Raw genomic sequence first — 18,070 nt, 5'->3', positions numbered from 1 at the left:
TCATATACACGTGGTTTCTTGCCTTTAGTCCTTGTTTACACCCCTGCCAGCGGAGGTGTTTTTTACTGCTCACTCACCAGATTCCCAGTGTTCACACGCGGGCCCCTCACATCTCACCCTCAAAAACAGTCTGCGTCCTCTGGGAAGGTCTGGGCCTCTGGTACTGTCTGACTCAACCTAATCTTTGTGATGGACCGTGTTGGCCCCAGTGTTGGCTTTGACAAATCGCTCTGTTCAAATCAGCCGTTACCAGCTTATCAGGGCATAAATCTAAAGGGCAAGCTTTGACGTAATCATTGCACTTTCAGTTTGCTTCCACTTTTACACTCTATTCACTTTCATATACACACGTCCTTTTGCCTCATGCATGTAGCCTGGTGCTACCGTATGTGTGTGCAGATGAGCACGAGCATGTGGCGTATCTGTGTGCGCCCCTGTGCATGTGTGTGTGCGTGCGTGTGTGTGTGTGTGTGTGTGTGTGTGTGTGTGTGTGAGTCATGCCTCATGGAGTGTTTTGTTGCTCAGGACTCGTTGCCATCCATAAGACTTACGTCACCTGACATGGATTTGACTGCTGGTTCCACAGCACTCAGTGGCTGGCCAGCTTCATTCCTGCATGTGTGTTTTTAATCTTTCCTCTGTGTTTTTCTTTCCCCTTTTCATTATTTAATGGCTACCACATTCAGACAAAGTTCACAACTCTCATCAGTTTTGACTTCTCAAAAGTGTTTTGTTTTTTTTTTCCAGTTTCCAGAACATTAGTTCATACATTATTTTATGCTTCCTTTATTTGGCATCTCATCTTCTGAGAGCAGCTGAGGTGAAGAGGCAGAGCTTATCTTTGTGCACAGGATGTTGTTAGGCTAAGTACTTTGGCCTCTCAGATGATACCATCAAGGAGTTGGGGGTTCACAGAAGTGCAAGTGAAGAGCTCCCTCTAGTGGCGCAAGCAAAGCATTACAATTCTATTTGAGATTTCTCTTTCTTGCAACTGGAAAGAAAAGTCTAAAGAAGGTGTAATATATAATTTAATGGATTTTTATGTATTCATCTGGTTTCAGGATATCAATGTGTGCATTCTAGAGAATTATCCCGAGTGCTCCAATCCCAGAGTTTTCTACATCATTCCCTACTTCTGTGGACAACACCCTCAATGCAGGTATCTTCACACTCTTGAGTGGCATGACAAAGCACTTTCCTCTTTGAGACATTCGGATAATTTGGTATTATTTTATGTCTTATCTTGTAAGGTTTTTTTTTTTTTGCTGCTGCCCATTTCTGTGTCTGTCTTTATATTTCAGTCTCTTACCCTCATTTTTCTCCTCTCTCCACCAGAGAGCCAGGAGTATGGGCTTTGGAGAGGGCCAAACAGAATGTGCTGGAGAACTACCTCCTTGTGGGAATCCTGGAGGAGCTGGAGGATGTTCTGCTCCTGTTGGAGAGGCTCTTACCTCATTACTTTACTGGAGTACTCAACATTTACAAGAGCCCGGGTACACTCATGTTCCAAAATGTCTTTTTGTTGAAATATCACATTAGCTGATTAGCTGATTTCCCTCTGAAAATTTAAGTTTTTGCAACTGTATTTTTCTTGAGAATGGTGCACGTTGTTGTCTGATCCTTTGACTGGGTTCCCATCAAGTTGCATGCACCTGACTTCCTCTTGGTGTGTTTTATTGTCTTGCAGACTACAGGAAGATGGGGAACATGACAGGCACAGTGCGCAAACACACGCCCACTCTGGAGGCCCTGCAGGTGCTATACCACCGCATGCGCTACGAGTATGAGTTCTACAACTTCATCCGTGACCAGTTCCACCTTATGAAGAAAAAAATTGGCCTCAAGTCTGTCTCCCAACCCCCTGCCTACTCACCTGCTTTCCTGCGGGATCTGGCCCTCCGAACCCCAGAGCCTCTTGATGAAGATGAGGAGCTGGACACAGACCTGGAGGATGCCAACAGCTGGCTGGTCCATCCCTAAGGGCTCTTTGATGAACAGTGGACGTAGCCAAAAAAAAGCTGATTGGCTAGAATTGGCTGGCGATAGCTGGAGGCAGCCTGAAGGCAGTGGGGAGCGTTCCCTGTCTTTCAGCGATCCCAAGAAAAGTGGGGTGTGTTCAGGGGTGTGCGGATCGTGATGCTCGTGTTTTTACGAGCTCTGTTTTCCATCTGCAATAGACTCCTATCACGACAGGCTCAGCACTGAGGACTGTAGGGTTGAGTTATTGGAAGGACAAAATGCTCTATTTAAAAATTGACCAAGGACAATGGGAAATAATGTTAAGCTCATTTTGCTTGACTCAAATTTTGTTGTAATTTGAGCTTGTTTTTGGGTTTGATTATATAAAAAAGAAAAAAAATCTATCATTGCTGTAATCTCCAGGAGAGATTAGCGCAAGATGTGGACAGCTAAATGTCTTGGGAAATATTCTAAATGTTGGTCGCGCGGATGTTTACTGTATGAATGGACTTCAGAGACACTGCCCAAAAGAAAGGATCATAAATTATGAATGGATTAATGTCGTGAAAGCTGGAATGGAAATGGTATCCACAAATAAAAAAGTGCCAAAAGTCTTGTATGTATATTAGTTGTCCAGGACTGTTGTAAGTGCCAAACCTCGCCAAGAGTTCCAGTAACTGTGTGAGAGGAGCCTCTGTGCACAGCTGGTGCAGTTGTGTGACATAGTCAAGTCAGTTGTTATAGTATTGGTTTATAACATTTTTTTAATTTGTCAGATATTATTAGGTATACATGAGGGTTAAACAGTGAGCACTCAATTATGAATTCAAAGAATTCCAAAGATGTGTGCATGAATGATTGAGTTTGACCAAACCAGTAGCGTATGTTAGGATAGTTTTATTACTTGGGACAGGTCATTAGTTGAGAATATATGCTAATATAACAGCATAAGCATTTATGGAGCGTAATTAGTTTAATCCAAAGTTTAAAAGATTGAGTTTGCCAAATACCAGTGTTTCTACTGCGATGCATCACAAAACTGTATGAGTATAGTGCACTTTTTCTGAGGTGACTTTTACTGAAAATTCTGCAGCAAAATGAGGGATTTGGTCACAAAACTGGATACTAATTTGCCTTTAATTTCAAATAGGATTATGTTACTGTTCAAGTGTTCATTTTGGTCTGTTTTCTCTCTCAGAACAATATCATGAAAGAGTGTGAAGTGTTACCAATCCCATCTAATGCAAATTTCTAACCCTCTAGCAGCTATTCTGAGTGCATGTTTTTCATCACTCATGTAAAAGAAAAAAAAAAAGAAAAAAAGAAAAGAAATCATGCAGAGAACAGTAACCATAAGCTAATATGTGACTGTCGTCTACGTATTTCTCTCTATCCTCCTAATCTCCATTGTCTGTACCTATTCCTTGTCCTGGTTTGTGTTCAATGTTTCCTTTTTTGCCAATTTAATTTATTATTTTGTACTCATTTGCATTCCAGATAAGATTCTCAGGAAGGAAAAAAATGTTTAATAATTTGATGATTTGTACCTTTGGTTTGTGGCGGCTATGAATCTACTCTTGGCATTTTAAAGGTGTCTTGAGTGGGTTTATATCAGCAGCTGAAAACTGAATAACAACTAATGCAGTCCATCAATTTACAGCCTTTAAAATAAATGTCCTCTAACTATTGCAGCAAATGACTCTGCTTTACTTGAAGGTGGTTTGTCGTGAAACATATGTATTAGGCTATTTGGCCTCATCTTCAACCTTCTCCAATGCTGCTTCACATATTAGACTGATTGTGAAATTTCCTTCCCAGCTTCAGTCTGGACAACACTGCCTGACACATCTGTTATAGAAAAGGTAACTGTAATTTTCGAGAAACACATCACGTTCCACTCTCACCTGTCTTCCTTCTCTCTCTATTTGCACTTGATCTTAGTCCTGTCATTTTAAAATGTAAACATACTCTAATACATAAATGCAGTTTTAGATGATGCATGAGTAGGCACAATTGTTGCCTAAATCCTAACATAAGAATTATCATTTAGTACTCAGCCACTTAAATAATGCGTAGAAACTCCAAAATGCTTGTGATGTAAACAAAAACATATAAAAAAAAGATAAAATTATGCTGTCGTCTGTCTTGCCATGAATTTTATTTTAAAGCTTTGGAAAACAAGCTAACTATTCTCCAGTACCACTGCAGTTTTAACAGAGTACTGTTTCTTAAAACATCTATTAAAAAAATCGCAAATTGATTCTAGCCCAGATATTCATCAGTGTATCTGGCCATCAGTGTACAGATAAATGAGCCCAAAGGCAATGGCGATGACCAGTGCCTCAATGTCCTGATGGGTAAAGAACTGAGCTGGACAGTCATGAACATCATTTTTAGCCGTTTGCTTTTTCATTCTGTACATCTTACTCTGGATGAAAGCAATGACAAAGTACCAGACATGTAAAAAATAAAATATATCACCAACAAAGTTAGGCTTGCAGTCTCACTATTAAGTGTTGTGTCCTAAGGAAAAATTGAGCGCTAACAACAAAAATGATTAATAGTTAAAATGATCAATAAGCTCACTTTCTTTCAGAACAATTGTATCATACAAAAAATTTAACAAAGGCTGCACAACTTTAAATATATGATCATAACAAATACTCTACACATTCTCTAGGAATTATAATTGTTTTTTATGTCATTATTTGACATAAAAATAATTGACTATTGGACTACACAAAAAAAACCTTGAGCAAGATTTGTTTGATGTAACTCTTGAACATGACCAGCAAATGGTGTCCTCTTCCCATTTTTGCAGAAACGCTTGAGTCAGCTTAAGTTTAAAAATACTTGTTAGCAGTCAGTATTCTGTGGTATATTCTGCTGATGTTGTTTTTGTAGTTCTAAAACATCTCATAAAACACAAAATATAATAATTTAATGATAATGGGATAATAGTAGTAGGAGTGGAAATTTGGCCAAATGGTCCATAATTTACTGCCATTTGTTTAGTAGCCCATGTTCCAGCCTTTTCCATGTGTCTTTATTACAGTGGAAGCACTGCTGCAATATAGAGGATCTTACATTCCAGTATGTCCCTTAGCTCTTCACCCTAAAAACAAGTCTTAACCTTCAAATAGCCTCCTGTGGAAGTGAGTTCTCTTTCCAAAAATGTCCTGTCTGTATACGTCAAAAGTTCAATTTGGTCCTCATGAAGATAGAACAACAACACACACACTGGAGGTTCCCAACAACTGTCTGCACTCCATAGTGTCCAACAACAACCACACACTATTTGGAGAAACAGTGTGGAAGTTCACATTAGCAGACTGGCTGTTAAAGTTCAAGTGAAGTGCATTACACACATCTACACACACACACACACACACACACACACACACACACACACACAGGTCATGCATCTGCAGAGTAGTCTATTCCAAAGTTGAGCACAGAGGGTTTGCTCATATGCTGGGAGGTGCAGAGCGAGCTGGTATTGTGGGAGTAGGACCTCCTCTCCAATGGCAAATAGGAAGCTGTTAGTGTTAGAGGGCTGTTCCTAGACCTTCCCTGTTTTCCCAGTATGATAAAAATAGATTCCCTCCTTCCCAGCACCAGGTTGAACCCTCCGATTTCCCATTTTGACAGACTGTGAAACAGAGTGAGTGGTTTTGAAGAGGCTCACAACCTCAGTGTTGGCCATCTTGTTTATTTTTCCATAATGAAATAAAAATAATACTGACAAAACAACTTTTTATACAAAAAAAAAATCTGTTGATTGTAAAACTGTTAAGGAGTACTTTCATCACCTGGTGATCAAATATTGATTGTCAAGATTTTTTGTTCTCCTTCAGATTAAAACACAACACAATGATTTGATGTGAAACTAAAACATGCTAGTGTATAATAATAGTATATAATATTCAAAGCAGGTGAATACAACTCCAAACTGTTGTGTTTCATTCCTGTCTTTGGTCCAAACATCTGGAGATCACACCTTGACTCACAGTAATGCAGTATTACTTTATATACTTTTCCTTCCATGTGATCCGCATCTAGACTTCATACCCCGTACTAGCATGACAAAAACTAGGACACCAACTTACACACATGCACACACTTATACTCACATTACATAACAAAGTTAAAGCTCAGCAATGGTATCTTAAACAAGATGGAATTGAGGATGATATCAAACAGTGTAAAATTAAAAAAGAAATACCTTCAAAATGATATTTTCACAGTGATATCAAAAAGTGGATGACCTGAGATTAAGTAAAAAAAAAAATTGAAAAGGTGACTTTCAAATTAAAATTAAGGCACTTCTTTCACATTAGAAATATGCTATTGTTTTCATGGTGGCAATATAATATAATATATGGTATATATTTCAATGTATGTGTAAAATAACCAAGACACAGCCATGATCTGCACTTATCATGAGGTAACTAAATCACAGTGCGGCATTTGGCATAATCATGACTAATTTGCTTTACAGTCTCTTGTAGTATTGATTATTGGTCCTGTCAGTAATATTAACACTGTACTCACCACACTAGGCAGATGATCAGAACAAACCATCAATTCAGCCAAATGCAATGACTGACTTCCCGCACATAATTTTCAAGATAAAGATGGTGTCAATACAGCTAAACTGTTGGCTTGTTTACAGCCTGTCTTATGGCCTGACTGTTGTTGTGGCAGTAGTGCTGCTTTCAATGACCTCTGCAATTACTTTAGTGGGTACAAAGCTTTCATAACTAACAGAAACAATTGGCAAAACTACCAAAATAACGACTGCCGTTTTTTCATAGACAGAAATTATCTTTTCATATCCTTCATTTTTCCATTGACACAGAAGTGCGAGCACCCGCACGCACACACACACACACACACACACACACACAGAAGGCTAAACTGGAGGACACTTTGCAGAACAAAATGTCAACATAAGCATCATTTCAAGAGTTCTGAGCTTGTTCTTTTTCCATTTTTTTCAAATGATCCAATAAATCAATGGTGATACTGTTTCATCTTTGCAGCCTTCATTTCCACTCTCTTCCTTCCATTCTGTCTTTCCAAAGCTTTTTTTCTCTGTGTGTCTGTCTCTGATTTTCCAGCAATGAACAGCTCAGGCTTTAGCTTCGTGTTGGTTCATCTCTAACCCATCCTGTTTTTTGCGTCCCAGAGCTTCTGCCTCCTCCAAGGTGGTTGTTAGAGGTTTGCCCAGGGTCTCAGGCAACAGCAATGTCAGCACTCCGATGATGAATGCCAGGATTCCCACGATAAGCTGCACAGGGGTCATGATGAAAGGAAAAAAAATCAATTTGTTAAAATGTGTTCTTTTACCCTTGTAGATAAACCATGACAAATAGGAACAGGGTGCTGAGGCGACAGAATGGACAAGGTGAAAAAAGGTACTTAAACATTCAACATCTGTTGATTTGAGAGAACCAGCCAAAAGAACACATGCGTACCTGAGGCAGGTACACCCAGACATCAGCCAGGTACACACAGAAGGGGGCCACCACACTGCCAACACGGCACATCATACTGCCGCTACCTACTGCCAAGGACCTGGAGGGAGATCACGCACAAGGTCAGCAACATTAGAAAAGACAGATTCACTGACGTCAGTGTACAGACATAAGGCTTTCAAAATAGAATAGAAAATCAAGTACTGTAAACTCTTTGAACAGCAACATTACTTTTTGATCAAAGAATGTATCACATCTGCAACTGTGCATGCAACACTGGTTGTACTGTTATAGACAAATATGTTTCTTGACTTTTCTGTTTCTTTTCAAATCTATTAGACATGAGAAAACACTTAACAACTTTAATGTGCCCATAATGATATTCTGTGGACAGGGGTAGACACATACAAAAACACATACAATGTTGATGACACTCATGACTTCCTGTTAGTGCTCAGCCACTTCAATGATGCTCAGAAACAGCAAACAGGCTGCGACAAATAAAAAGACAAATTGCAAATTTACCTGATGATGGTTGGATAAAGCTCACAGGTGTACAGATAGATGAGACCAAAGGCGATGGCGATGGCAAACTTCCCTATCATACAAAGAGCGATGGCCAGTGCCTCGATGTCCTGTGGAAAGAGGGTGTGGGGTGGAGGGGGGGTTAGAGTGGGGAGTAAAGAAGTGAGCAAGACAATCATGGACATAATTTTGTCCCATGGGGCAAAATGTAATATTATAGCCAATGTTTTTATGTATACAATGTATACACTTGACCTTTGACCTTTAGTCTTTTCATCAGACCCCTGACTCTTAATACTTTAGCTTTAAACAAGACACTCTTACAGCACTCCACGGAGGGGTGAAGTGACATTCATGCTGACTCAATTCTGCTCGCATTTTCTAATAAACTGATCTAATAAACCGAAGGGATGATTGCTTGCTCAGTCACTCCCTTTTAATTCACCTCATTATTAAACCTTGTGGCATGGGAACCACTTTAACAAAACAGCTTCTTTTCACATATTCATGCATGTGTTTATAATGTGTGAGCATGGCGTGGTTTATCTATCTGTACATACATGTATTTCATATGTGAACCTGAGTTTTTCATGTTTTAACAGTACAGTTGGCAAAAGAAAGCTACACGGCTTCCCTTACCAACACCTGGCAAACTACAACTCACCCTGCTGCTGTGATGTAATAGATACAGGCAGCAACACCCGGCACAGACTGACAATGCTAAAGATACACAGAGAGAGGAGGGAGGCTGTGTGAGGTGATCCCACCCAAATAAGCTATTTTTAAACTGCTGGCCTGAAACCAACAAGCTTCATTTTAGGCTGTTCTGAAAGTAAAGGTCTTTGTTATTTAGCCCTGTAATTTACTAATCTGTTTATTAAACATCTTTGGTGTTAATCAGTCATTGCCAAGGTCTGTTTGCATAGTAGCAACAGTATGTCGCCACATGTTAATATATGACACACACAGGGCTGTTTGCGTGGAAAAAAAGAAATGTTTTCTTGGCCCCTCTGAATCTGAAGACTGGTTATCCTGTCCAGATGCCGGGTTTGGCAGAAAGCTATACTGTGTGTCACCAGAGTGTAGGACTTAGTAAAAACTTACAGTGGTTAGATGTGGACCAAATACAGATAAGGAATAAAGAGACTAAAATAAGTAGAAGTGTTAGGCTTAGTGCTATTAATGTAACTCCCTAACTAATACAGTGCAGTGTTCACATATCGACAAACACAGCATTCAAAAGCAAAAGCACTCAGAGTAGCCATGATAAAAAAAAATTAAAAAACACTTTCTAAGACATCTGAAACAGACTGAAGAATGTAAAGAAAAAACCTAAGCCCAGAAACAGAAAAGCACATTGTGCAGAGATCTACAAAGGGACCTGTAGATTCTGAAAACTGAGTCTTAGTAAACCACTCCTAACAGCGGTGACATCCATGAGAACACAAATACAAGCTTAGGTTTGTTTTACACTTTAGTTTGTGTAAGGACTAAAGAAACCAGATACAATGCGTTAATTCAGTTGGAGGTAGGTGGATTTTGTTATGCTAAGCTAAACTAAGACGTTGCTGGCTGTAGCTTCATATTTACCGTACAGACTTGAGTGTGTTGTATATAGGTCATGTCACTAAGAAACTGTCACCAAAACAAGTTGACGTACAGTACTTCAACTGCTCCTCTTCTCTCATACATTAGAGACCCTGACATGTTTACCAAGGTAAAATATAGACAGTATCTGTCCATGTAGTTTACCAAAGGAAGTTACACACACTCTGGTATGTGTGTTAAGTCAGCAGAGTGTGTTCACTAGAATGTGTCTCTGTGGAGGTCTGCAGAAGTTACTACATTTACACAAACAAAGAGAGAATTAAAAAAAGACAGATGCCGCCTCCATAGTTTCCACTGTCTGTGAACGGTCGTTTTTCACGCAACGCTTGTTGACTGCTCTGTTCAGAAAGGTTTCCAAGGTCAAAGGTCATATTTACTTGGACATTAAGTACCAGCTGTTAGCCAACCCAACCATAAGCAGGACTAATTTAGGTCATAGCTCAAAACACACACACACACACACACACAGAGTTGAGTGTGTCATATATTAGTACTCAACAGTGAAAGTGGTCCAACAGCCCAGGGCAATGCCAGGACAATAAACTCCAGACAGATTGTGCCAGTGGAGAAAATACTTTAAAAAATACTACAGTAAGCCTATTTCTGTTACTGGCTTTCCCTGACAGATGAATCCCCACAACTAATAGACCTCATTGACAACAGAGTCACTGGCCCTGTTCGGACCTGACATTGATCTGTGTCTTCAGTGATCTGTTTACAAGTGGAAATAGTAAGATATTTTTGGTTCATTATGAAATTCTGACGGGACTAGTCAGAACGTCAGTAGAGTAGGCGGTCCTTAATTGTGGCTCAGGATGCATTTGCATAGATACTGCTGTTAGAATGTGGCCATATGTGGCCCAGACCAACTCCGCATCTGGTCTGAGTGATCAGATGTCAAATCTGTCCTGAATGCATCTTGGGTGGGTCCACACCTGTACTTAGAGCTGTCCACTTGTGATCAGATTACCCGAGATGTATGTTAATTTCAGGTTTGAACTGTCACATGAGTAAAGCTCCAAAAGCACTTAGACATCCGGATTTTCAAAAGTGTTACAGATGACCGTGGGACCAAGACCAACAAGCATTCCTTGAAGGATCATTTCCCCGCACTGATTCTGAAAATAATTTGTGTGGTGTCTGGCTAGTTCCTCTAAATTTGAGGTGAAATTCTTGTTACACTTGAATTTTGTTACTTAGATTTGTGATTTTCTTTATGGGACCGCTAAAAATTGTGCTGAAACCAGTAGTTTTATAACCCCAAACCTCTCACACACACAGACAATCTTTGCACGTACACCAGGCACCACAATGATGAGCATACAAGCGACCCCGGCCAAGAGCAGAGCTGGGGCACATGTCTTCTTCCTTCCAATTCGGTCCATTGCAAAACAGCCAACCAGATACGAGGGGAGCTCCACTGCACCTGGAAACAGCCAATCACAGCAGCTCTCAGTCTGAGGTTATCAGGGCCCTGACACACTGACTCTGTGATATTCTATCTAGGGGACCTAAATAACCAGTATCTGAAATGTTGGCAAAGCTCAGCTTCCTAATTGGCTCTACTGTATGTCTCTAATGTCAAAAAAGCAGGGATCATAAATGTTCCTACTGGATGTTAAAGGAAGCACATTAAATCAGCATTTTCTGTTAAGAGAAAGGAGGACAAAGCAAACTTTACGCAAAAATTGTAATGAGCATAACATCTGCTGAAATGTAATTCCCAGACATTAATAGTACCAAATGTGGTATTTATGATGTACATTTCAAAATAGCATTGCATGAGCAGTACATCAGTTTTGGATTTGTTAAAAAAAATAATAAAGAGAGGTTTATTATTGTACAAATCTTATTTTCTTAATCAGATAAAAAGCAACTGTTTAGTTGGCAGAAAGCCAGAGCTGTAGTGGTGATTTACTGCTTACAGGGCAATTTCTATGTCCAAAACCAGAGTAACAGTAAGCAAAGCAACAGTGGTGACAAAATATTCTCCTTGGTAATATACCACCTGAGTACATGATATTTAATAGTGTACAGCACTACAGTTATGGCTTAGATTCTCCACACATTCTTGACACTATTTGATAAATAGGGCTGGACTAGGCTCAGGGTTAATAGCCCTATTTATACATGGGAAAAGGCAGATCTGTCATCAGATTAAACAAGCTACCTGAAAGAATCACTAGCCTCACTGCACACACTGAAACAGATGGAAAGAAACGCACAAACACATACACGCTCTGCATTTAAAATCCAAATGTGATAAAGAGGTTTAGCAGTTGTCAACAGTTGCCCAATTCATCAACAAACCCCTCTTCATTAGCCAATCACTTACCAGCAAGGAAGAGGTTAATGTACTGGTTTCCACCTAGGTTGACTGAGCCTAAAGAGAAGACATAGTAGCCCAAGCTGCCGATGAACCAGATGGCCCACACTGTGCACGTACGGCCCGCCATCCTCCAGCTTCCAAACAGATCCAGGATGGACAGCTTCTTTTCACTCTGCAATGGCTGCTCCTCTGCCTCCTGCTCCAGCAGAGCTCTGCCGTTCTCCCTCTCCTCTGGCTCCAGGAGGTCTTCTGCCTTCAGCCGGCATTCAAGGCCATTGAAGCGGGCAATCGCATCCAGCAGGGTCTGAGCGTCCTTGTGACGGCCCTTGGCCATCAAGTAAAAGGGCGTCTCAGGGAACTTCCAGCAGAAGAGCAAGAAGGGCGAGGTGCAAGTGGAGAGGATAATCTGGTACATCCACCAGACCCGCACCAGGTAACCAGTCAGCGCCACCACCATGACGCCGACTGCAAATGCCGCGTGCACGTGCATAGAAGTCCATGTGCGCACCTTGATGCCAGTGAATTCGGTAACGTAGACAAACACCACCACGAGGTAGCCACTGGACACCTGCCGAGAGCAATGAAGGGAAGGAGGATAAAGTTTTGAATATACATGCTTGCAATATTAACGGTGAAATGTTGAGCTAAATTTATTGGCACTTAATGTCAGTATTGTTAACTGACAAGCACTAGCACGCAGTATGAGGATAGAAAGGAATTATAAAATCTGTTTATTGAAGAGTTTATTGAAGTGAGCAAGGGTGAATTTGATCACTTATTAATTCAACTCTTGATCTGTAAAAGAAACAGTGTGGCTTTTTATCTTTTTTGCTTTCTCCATTTGCTGTTCACTAAACCAACCAACCACCATTTGTATGTACAGTATCATAATCACGGGAATATTAACACTGACACTTAGATGTTGATATATCTGCAAATTAAAGCTAAGTATGTTTATGGCTGTTTTTTTTTTTTTTGCCAGATCTTTAAATCACAGTGTAATAAATATGGCAGTAACCGGACCCTGCTTATAGGGCAGAATATGCACTGTGTTCAGTGTGGCTGAGCAGTATGAGCCTACACTGTCTGAGAGTCTGACTCTGTGAAAAACAACAGCTGTAGCTGAGGAGGGCTGTAGGGGGATGGTAGAAGACGCTGAGGAGTGAAACAGTGGGCAGACTGTAGGGGTTCTCTCAGCACAACTTTACTGCCATGTGGGCTTGTAACTGTAATGACTCCCTTCCTTTGCCTTGTAAACATGTTCCTTTATGCACATTAAGTCACACAAGCACACATTTAACTATACAAAGACACACTGAGGGCACCGATTTTGTCTCTGTTGCTTTACTTGCTCTACTGCTGCGTATCCCTCATATTCCTTATGATTTTTTTTTTTTTTTTTTTGCACAAACTGATTTCATTTGTAGGATGTAATCTGATGCTAACATTTTAGGAAATCTTCTAGAACATCAACTCAATTCAGATGTTAATGTCATATTTACATATACACAGATATGTATGCTTGGCATGCAGAAAAAAAGATTAAGCCCTTAACATCTCCATAAATTTCTTTTTTTTTTCTGGACAATGAAAAATGTGAAGAATTATGCTATTTTATGCTTCTGCTATTTTCTTGCATTCCCCTTGTTATTATATATATATATATATAAATGTAAATGGTTTTCCAAACCTATTACTATATAATAAGACAGTTTCTATTCTACCTTATTTGCTAAGTAAATACTTTGAAACTATCACAACCTAAGTATAACAACTTATGCCTAGTAAGAGGGCAGAAATACAGTATGTACAAAGTTACAGTTTTACAGTTATATTTAGCTATATTCATATTATAAACAGCAAATATTGTGCATAAGCTTGCACGTTGGCTTGACTACAATATGACTAATAGGAGGAGGCTCCTCATATATTCATAGAGAACATTAGCAACTGGCTGAGAGATTGTTTTGTGCAGGAACATCCAGAAATTGGATACACAGTGAACCTGAAGAAGAATGTTCCTTTTCAAGCAGAAGGTAGAAAATAAGGCACCTCCCTTGTCCCATGTTAGCATTCATGACAGAGATGTCTTTCAAAATGATAACATTTATAGACTGACATTAGGGTACTTCAACACTGGATTGCCTTTATAAGCTAAAGTGCCTGGAACAGCACTGGATTTCATATCGTGGTGAGGCCACTATCTTAACCATCGTTAATGAAGTTACCGTTCCCTCAATCGTCCGTGGCATAAAACAGACGCACAGAAATACGCAACCATACACAGTAGAGAAGTGCACATACATGTGTGCGCAAGTTGAACTCACCATGGCAAGGAGGAAACGAAGCACCATAAAGAAATAGTAGTTTCCAGAGAATGCTACAGCCACCCCGAGCACAAACTGAGAGAGGCTGGTGAACATCAGGATCCTCACACGACCAACTCTGGAGGAGAGACACATACAGGAAGAGAGGAAGAGGAAGAAAAACAGGGTGAAAATGGGGATAAATAGACACAGGAACAGAGGAAAAAGTTATTTAGGTCAAGTTTACAGTAGTTAGTGCAGTAAGTACTTCAAATCTAAGACCAGTGAAGTTCTGCTTCAAAATATGTTAGCTTTAGGACTGCAAGTGATGATTATTTTCATTATGAATTAATCTGCCTATTATTTTCTCAATTAATCTGTTAATTTTTTGCCACCAAATCATCAAAAAACTGTGAAAAATGTCCGTCAACATATTGACAACCGAAGGGTCACATCATGAAATGTCTTCTTTTGCTTGACTAACAAACTGAAACTACAGTTAACAACAACATAGGACCAAAAACAATTCTCATTTCAGAACCTGAGACAATGTCTCAATGTTTGGTGTTTTTGCTTGAAAACCATTAACCAGTTAACAAGACTGTTGCTGATGAATTATCTTTCACTCATCTACTCAGTTAATTAACCAGCCATCGGCTCAAACTGGAGGAACAATTGTGATGCTCACTGCGCAAGTTTGAGTGACTGAGGCTTCACTTCTTATCTTGTAACCCTGCATCAGTTATACTTGTACAACATCTAACCTCAGTATTACACAGTTCTGTGGAAACCATAAGCGTGATATTACATTTTTCTTTTAATATGGGAGAGGTGCTCCACACCCCCCAGTGTAATTCATTGGTAGACAGACTGTGAAGATTCTCACTCATCCAGGTCATGGTTATCCAAGAGGGGTTGAATCAAGGGCAACTGGACTTGGTTGTACACCAACCCTTCTTGGATCATTGTCAGCAAAATTTGACCTCACAATGTGAGCCATGGGGACCATGGCCTGACAGTGCCCACTGCGATAAAACCATTCAACCATTGGCCACTGTGAATAAGTGCATAGATTAAAAAAACATAAAAATAATAATTAACCCATTCAAAATAACCTCTGCCATCAGCACTTAATCCTAACCTCCCCTCTCTCAACTGTTACTGTCCATAATAATAGATAGTTGGGCAGACATCAGATCAAGTGCGTCGACTCTGACCTCATCAGGCAAAACTCCTACATCTAAATGCTGACCACTTAAGTTCAGTCCTAGCTCACCAGCTGGCTGCTGTTTGGCCAGCTCACCAGATTTGTTGACACCTGTTGTTCCCTTTCCATTCTCATCTCTTCTTCCTCCCCTTCTTGCTGTAACCAATCATCCCTCACTCCAGCATCATCCACACCAACTGTCCACTTTCCCTGACACTTTACCTGTCACTCTCATCATCCCTTTCCTACACCTCTATGCTTATGAGGGAACCATGGGTGTACACTCAGTCCTGTGCTCACACTCCCGTCCCTGAGCATGAGAGAGATTAGTGTTGAGTTTGATGTTGAGGCAGAAGTGCAAACATGTCTTCTGTATTTATGACCACTCATGTGCTGTCAACCTGGCTCCTGTTTCCATGCACACATGAAAACAACTTCCTTATATGGCGAAACTCGTGTCTTACATCATATAATTTACCTTCCCTGCGAGAAAGTTCCCTCCCCCTTTGTCTCCATCCTGCAGCCCTTGCTTACCTGTCAGCAATGTCCCCAAACACCAGCGCTCCGATCAGCACGCCCAGCATGAAGGTGGGCTGGCACAGCTTGGCCAGCCACTCTCTCTCACATACCAAGTCCCAGTCTGTCACAATACTTTGGTGAACTTCAGAGTGGTCATAAACAAAGTTTCCATCACAGGCTTTCACAGTTTTATTGCCGTCAAAGTCATATGTAAAGTCTTTGGGGTTGATGCGCAGGGCGCAGCGGCACCGGCTCAGCTCCCACTGTTCTCCCTCAGACGTCCTCATCACCAAGGGCCCAGTCCGTGATTTGAATACCGGCAGGATTTCTTCCAGACTAGATGCTGTCAGGTTACCGTACAGGACATCAGTGATGTTGCCGGGCACATTGTACACAAAGTTTGGCGTCTCCACCAGAAAAACAGAGGCCAGGTAGTGGATCCCACAGGCTACGGCCTGGAAGACTGCTGCAAAATACAGACATGCCTGAAATCTGGAGATAAAGAAAATACATTTAAAATATGCTCACCCAAGAGGGGATGATAAGTAGCATTCCTGCCCCGCTTACATATTATACCTGTGTTGTGTATACATATTTACGAGACACAGCCTTTGAATTGAAATTAATACAGTGAGATATTCAAAAGACAAGTCCATATAAATGATTTTAGACAATAATTTTTAGACAAGTTGGACTGTGCTTTGAACATGTCAAATTATATCATCCCCTTATTACCTCTGTGTCTGTTGGTGTGTTTGTGAGCAGAATGAGGCAACATAAAAACGGGCACAGGCCAGGGAAGAACCAGTTACATTTTGGTGCAGACTCGGTTTAAGGGGTGGATCCAGGAATTTTCTTTTTTTAAACACTTTTCTTAATATTATAAGAGGGCTTTTTTTTTTTTTGACACTTTCTTATTGTTTGGCCTTAGCTGAATATGCACTCCACTGGGTGTCATTCCATTATTAAAATCCATTTTCTTGCACACAAATACAGAACGCAATATAAAATGCAAGAACAAACTGCACATAAGATGTATTCATTTGACATGTGCCTTCATAAGTCACCGTGAGAAAGCCTAATTAGGGAAGACACTGAAATAATAAAATAATAAAAATTTGCATTACTGTAAAGTGGGAAGTTGGACGGTTTTGGGGGAAAGCTCAAAATAGATAAGCCTACATTCTGGCAATTTTAACTGTTCAGCAGACTTAAAATATGAGGAAACTATATGCACATCAAAAAAATTAACTTCTTTATGTTTTTCTCAAAAATCTACAAAGAGGAAAATGAAAATGGAAATTAGGCTAAATGATGAAGAAGTATACTAATAAAGTGTAAATGGGACAAATTCTCCTGTTGTTAGTAGTATTTGCTTTCATAATGACATTTGTATCAGGAATTAAAAATAACCTCAGCAGTTGAGAAGTTACTGGTCAAAAGCTGCACCAACTAGTTACTGATGATGCCAAAAAGGAAAAATAGCCCGAACGCGTCCACAGAACAAACGAAATGTGCCAACTTCACAAGTCTGGCGAAGAGTAGAAAAGCTCACGGTACCTTTTGAAATGTCCGAGCTCGTCAAATATTCTTTCCACGGTCATTTTCTGACAGCGGCTCTGAGCGTCTCTCTCCCCGGCGGCCAGCGGATCCTGAAGTCACACACTGAGGCTTTCACGGCAACGGAGCGGGGGTAGGAGGGAGGGGCGCACTCACACACACACACACACACACACACACACACTCACTCTCTCTCTGGGGGTGGAAACTAGCCCCTTTGACTGGAGGCGATGATGTTTTGGAAAAGTAACGGGAAAAGATCGCAATAAACAGCACTGATGCGATCTATAGTGTTGTGTTGTTCCGTCTGATGTTTCCTTTCTGATGGGTTCACTTGTGTTAGAAGACACAGCCTCCTGGATCAAGGCAGACTTAATTGATCAGGCCTTTATGTTGCCTGACTGGAAACGGCTCTTCTGATCATGATAAGTTGTGCCCTTGATTACATCAGTAATGTCTATATTGATTCTATCATTATATCTTTCTCACACAATGAAGTAATCGTGTTAAGTGCTTCCCAAGTGGAAACCAGGTTAAGTTTGATTGAACACAAACGCATAAAGTCACTTTTGAATAC

General features: G+C 40.4%; 2 protein-coding genes across 3 annotated transcripts in view; one reads left to right on the top strand and one right to left on the bottom strand.

The window, feature by feature from the left end:
• The window catches only part of usta (uronyl 2-sulfotransferase a), a 51,541-nt gene extending 47,886 nt beyond the window's left edge, over positions 1 to 3,655 (top strand). For both annotated transcript variants that reach the window (XM_071479311.1, XM_071479312.1), the window contains 3 exons: positions 1,062 to 1,159; positions 1,336 to 1,493; positions 1,688 to 3,655. In XM_071479311.1, coding sequence (XP_071335412.1) covers positions 1,062 to 1,159; positions 1,336 to 1,493; positions 1,688 to 1,980 — 549 coding nt within the window. In that variant the 3' untranslated portion in view covers positions 1,981 to 3,655. The remainder of the gene's footprint in view (positions 1 to 1,061; positions 1,160 to 1,335; positions 1,494 to 1,687) is intronic.
• A 1,973-nt stretch (positions 3,656 to 5,628) lies between these two features.
• Positions 5,629 to 17,647, bottom strand: slc22a16 (solute carrier family 22 member 16). Its single transcript, XM_071479310.1, has 8 exons — positions 17,494 to 17,647; positions 15,949 to 16,425; positions 14,229 to 14,346; positions 11,908 to 12,469; positions 10,871 to 10,998; positions 7,965 to 8,074; positions 7,440 to 7,539; positions 5,629 to 7,252 (listed from the first exon to the last, which is right to left on the bottom strand). Exons 1-8 carry the CDS (start codon positions 17,535 to 17,537, stop codon positions 7,094 to 7,096), a joined length of 1,698 nt encoding a protein of 565 aa, XP_071335411.1. The 5' UTR covers positions 17,538 to 17,647; the 3' UTR covers positions 5,629 to 7,093.
• Positions 17,648 to 18,070: the final 423 nt, after the last annotated feature.

The sequence above is a fragment of the Trachinotus anak genome, unplaced genomic scaffold, assembly GCF_046630095.1.
Source record: "Trachinotus anak isolate AG129_WGS33_773 ecotype Australia unplaced genomic scaffold, CSIRO_AGI_Tana_v1 ptg000005l, whole genome shotgun sequence".
NCBI classification, from domain to species: Eukaryota; Metazoa; Chordata; class Actinopteri; order Carangiformes; family Carangidae; genus Trachinotus; species Trachinotus anak.
Note: the sequence above shows the minus strand (reverse complement) of the source record. Positions and strands in the feature narration are given on the sequence as shown.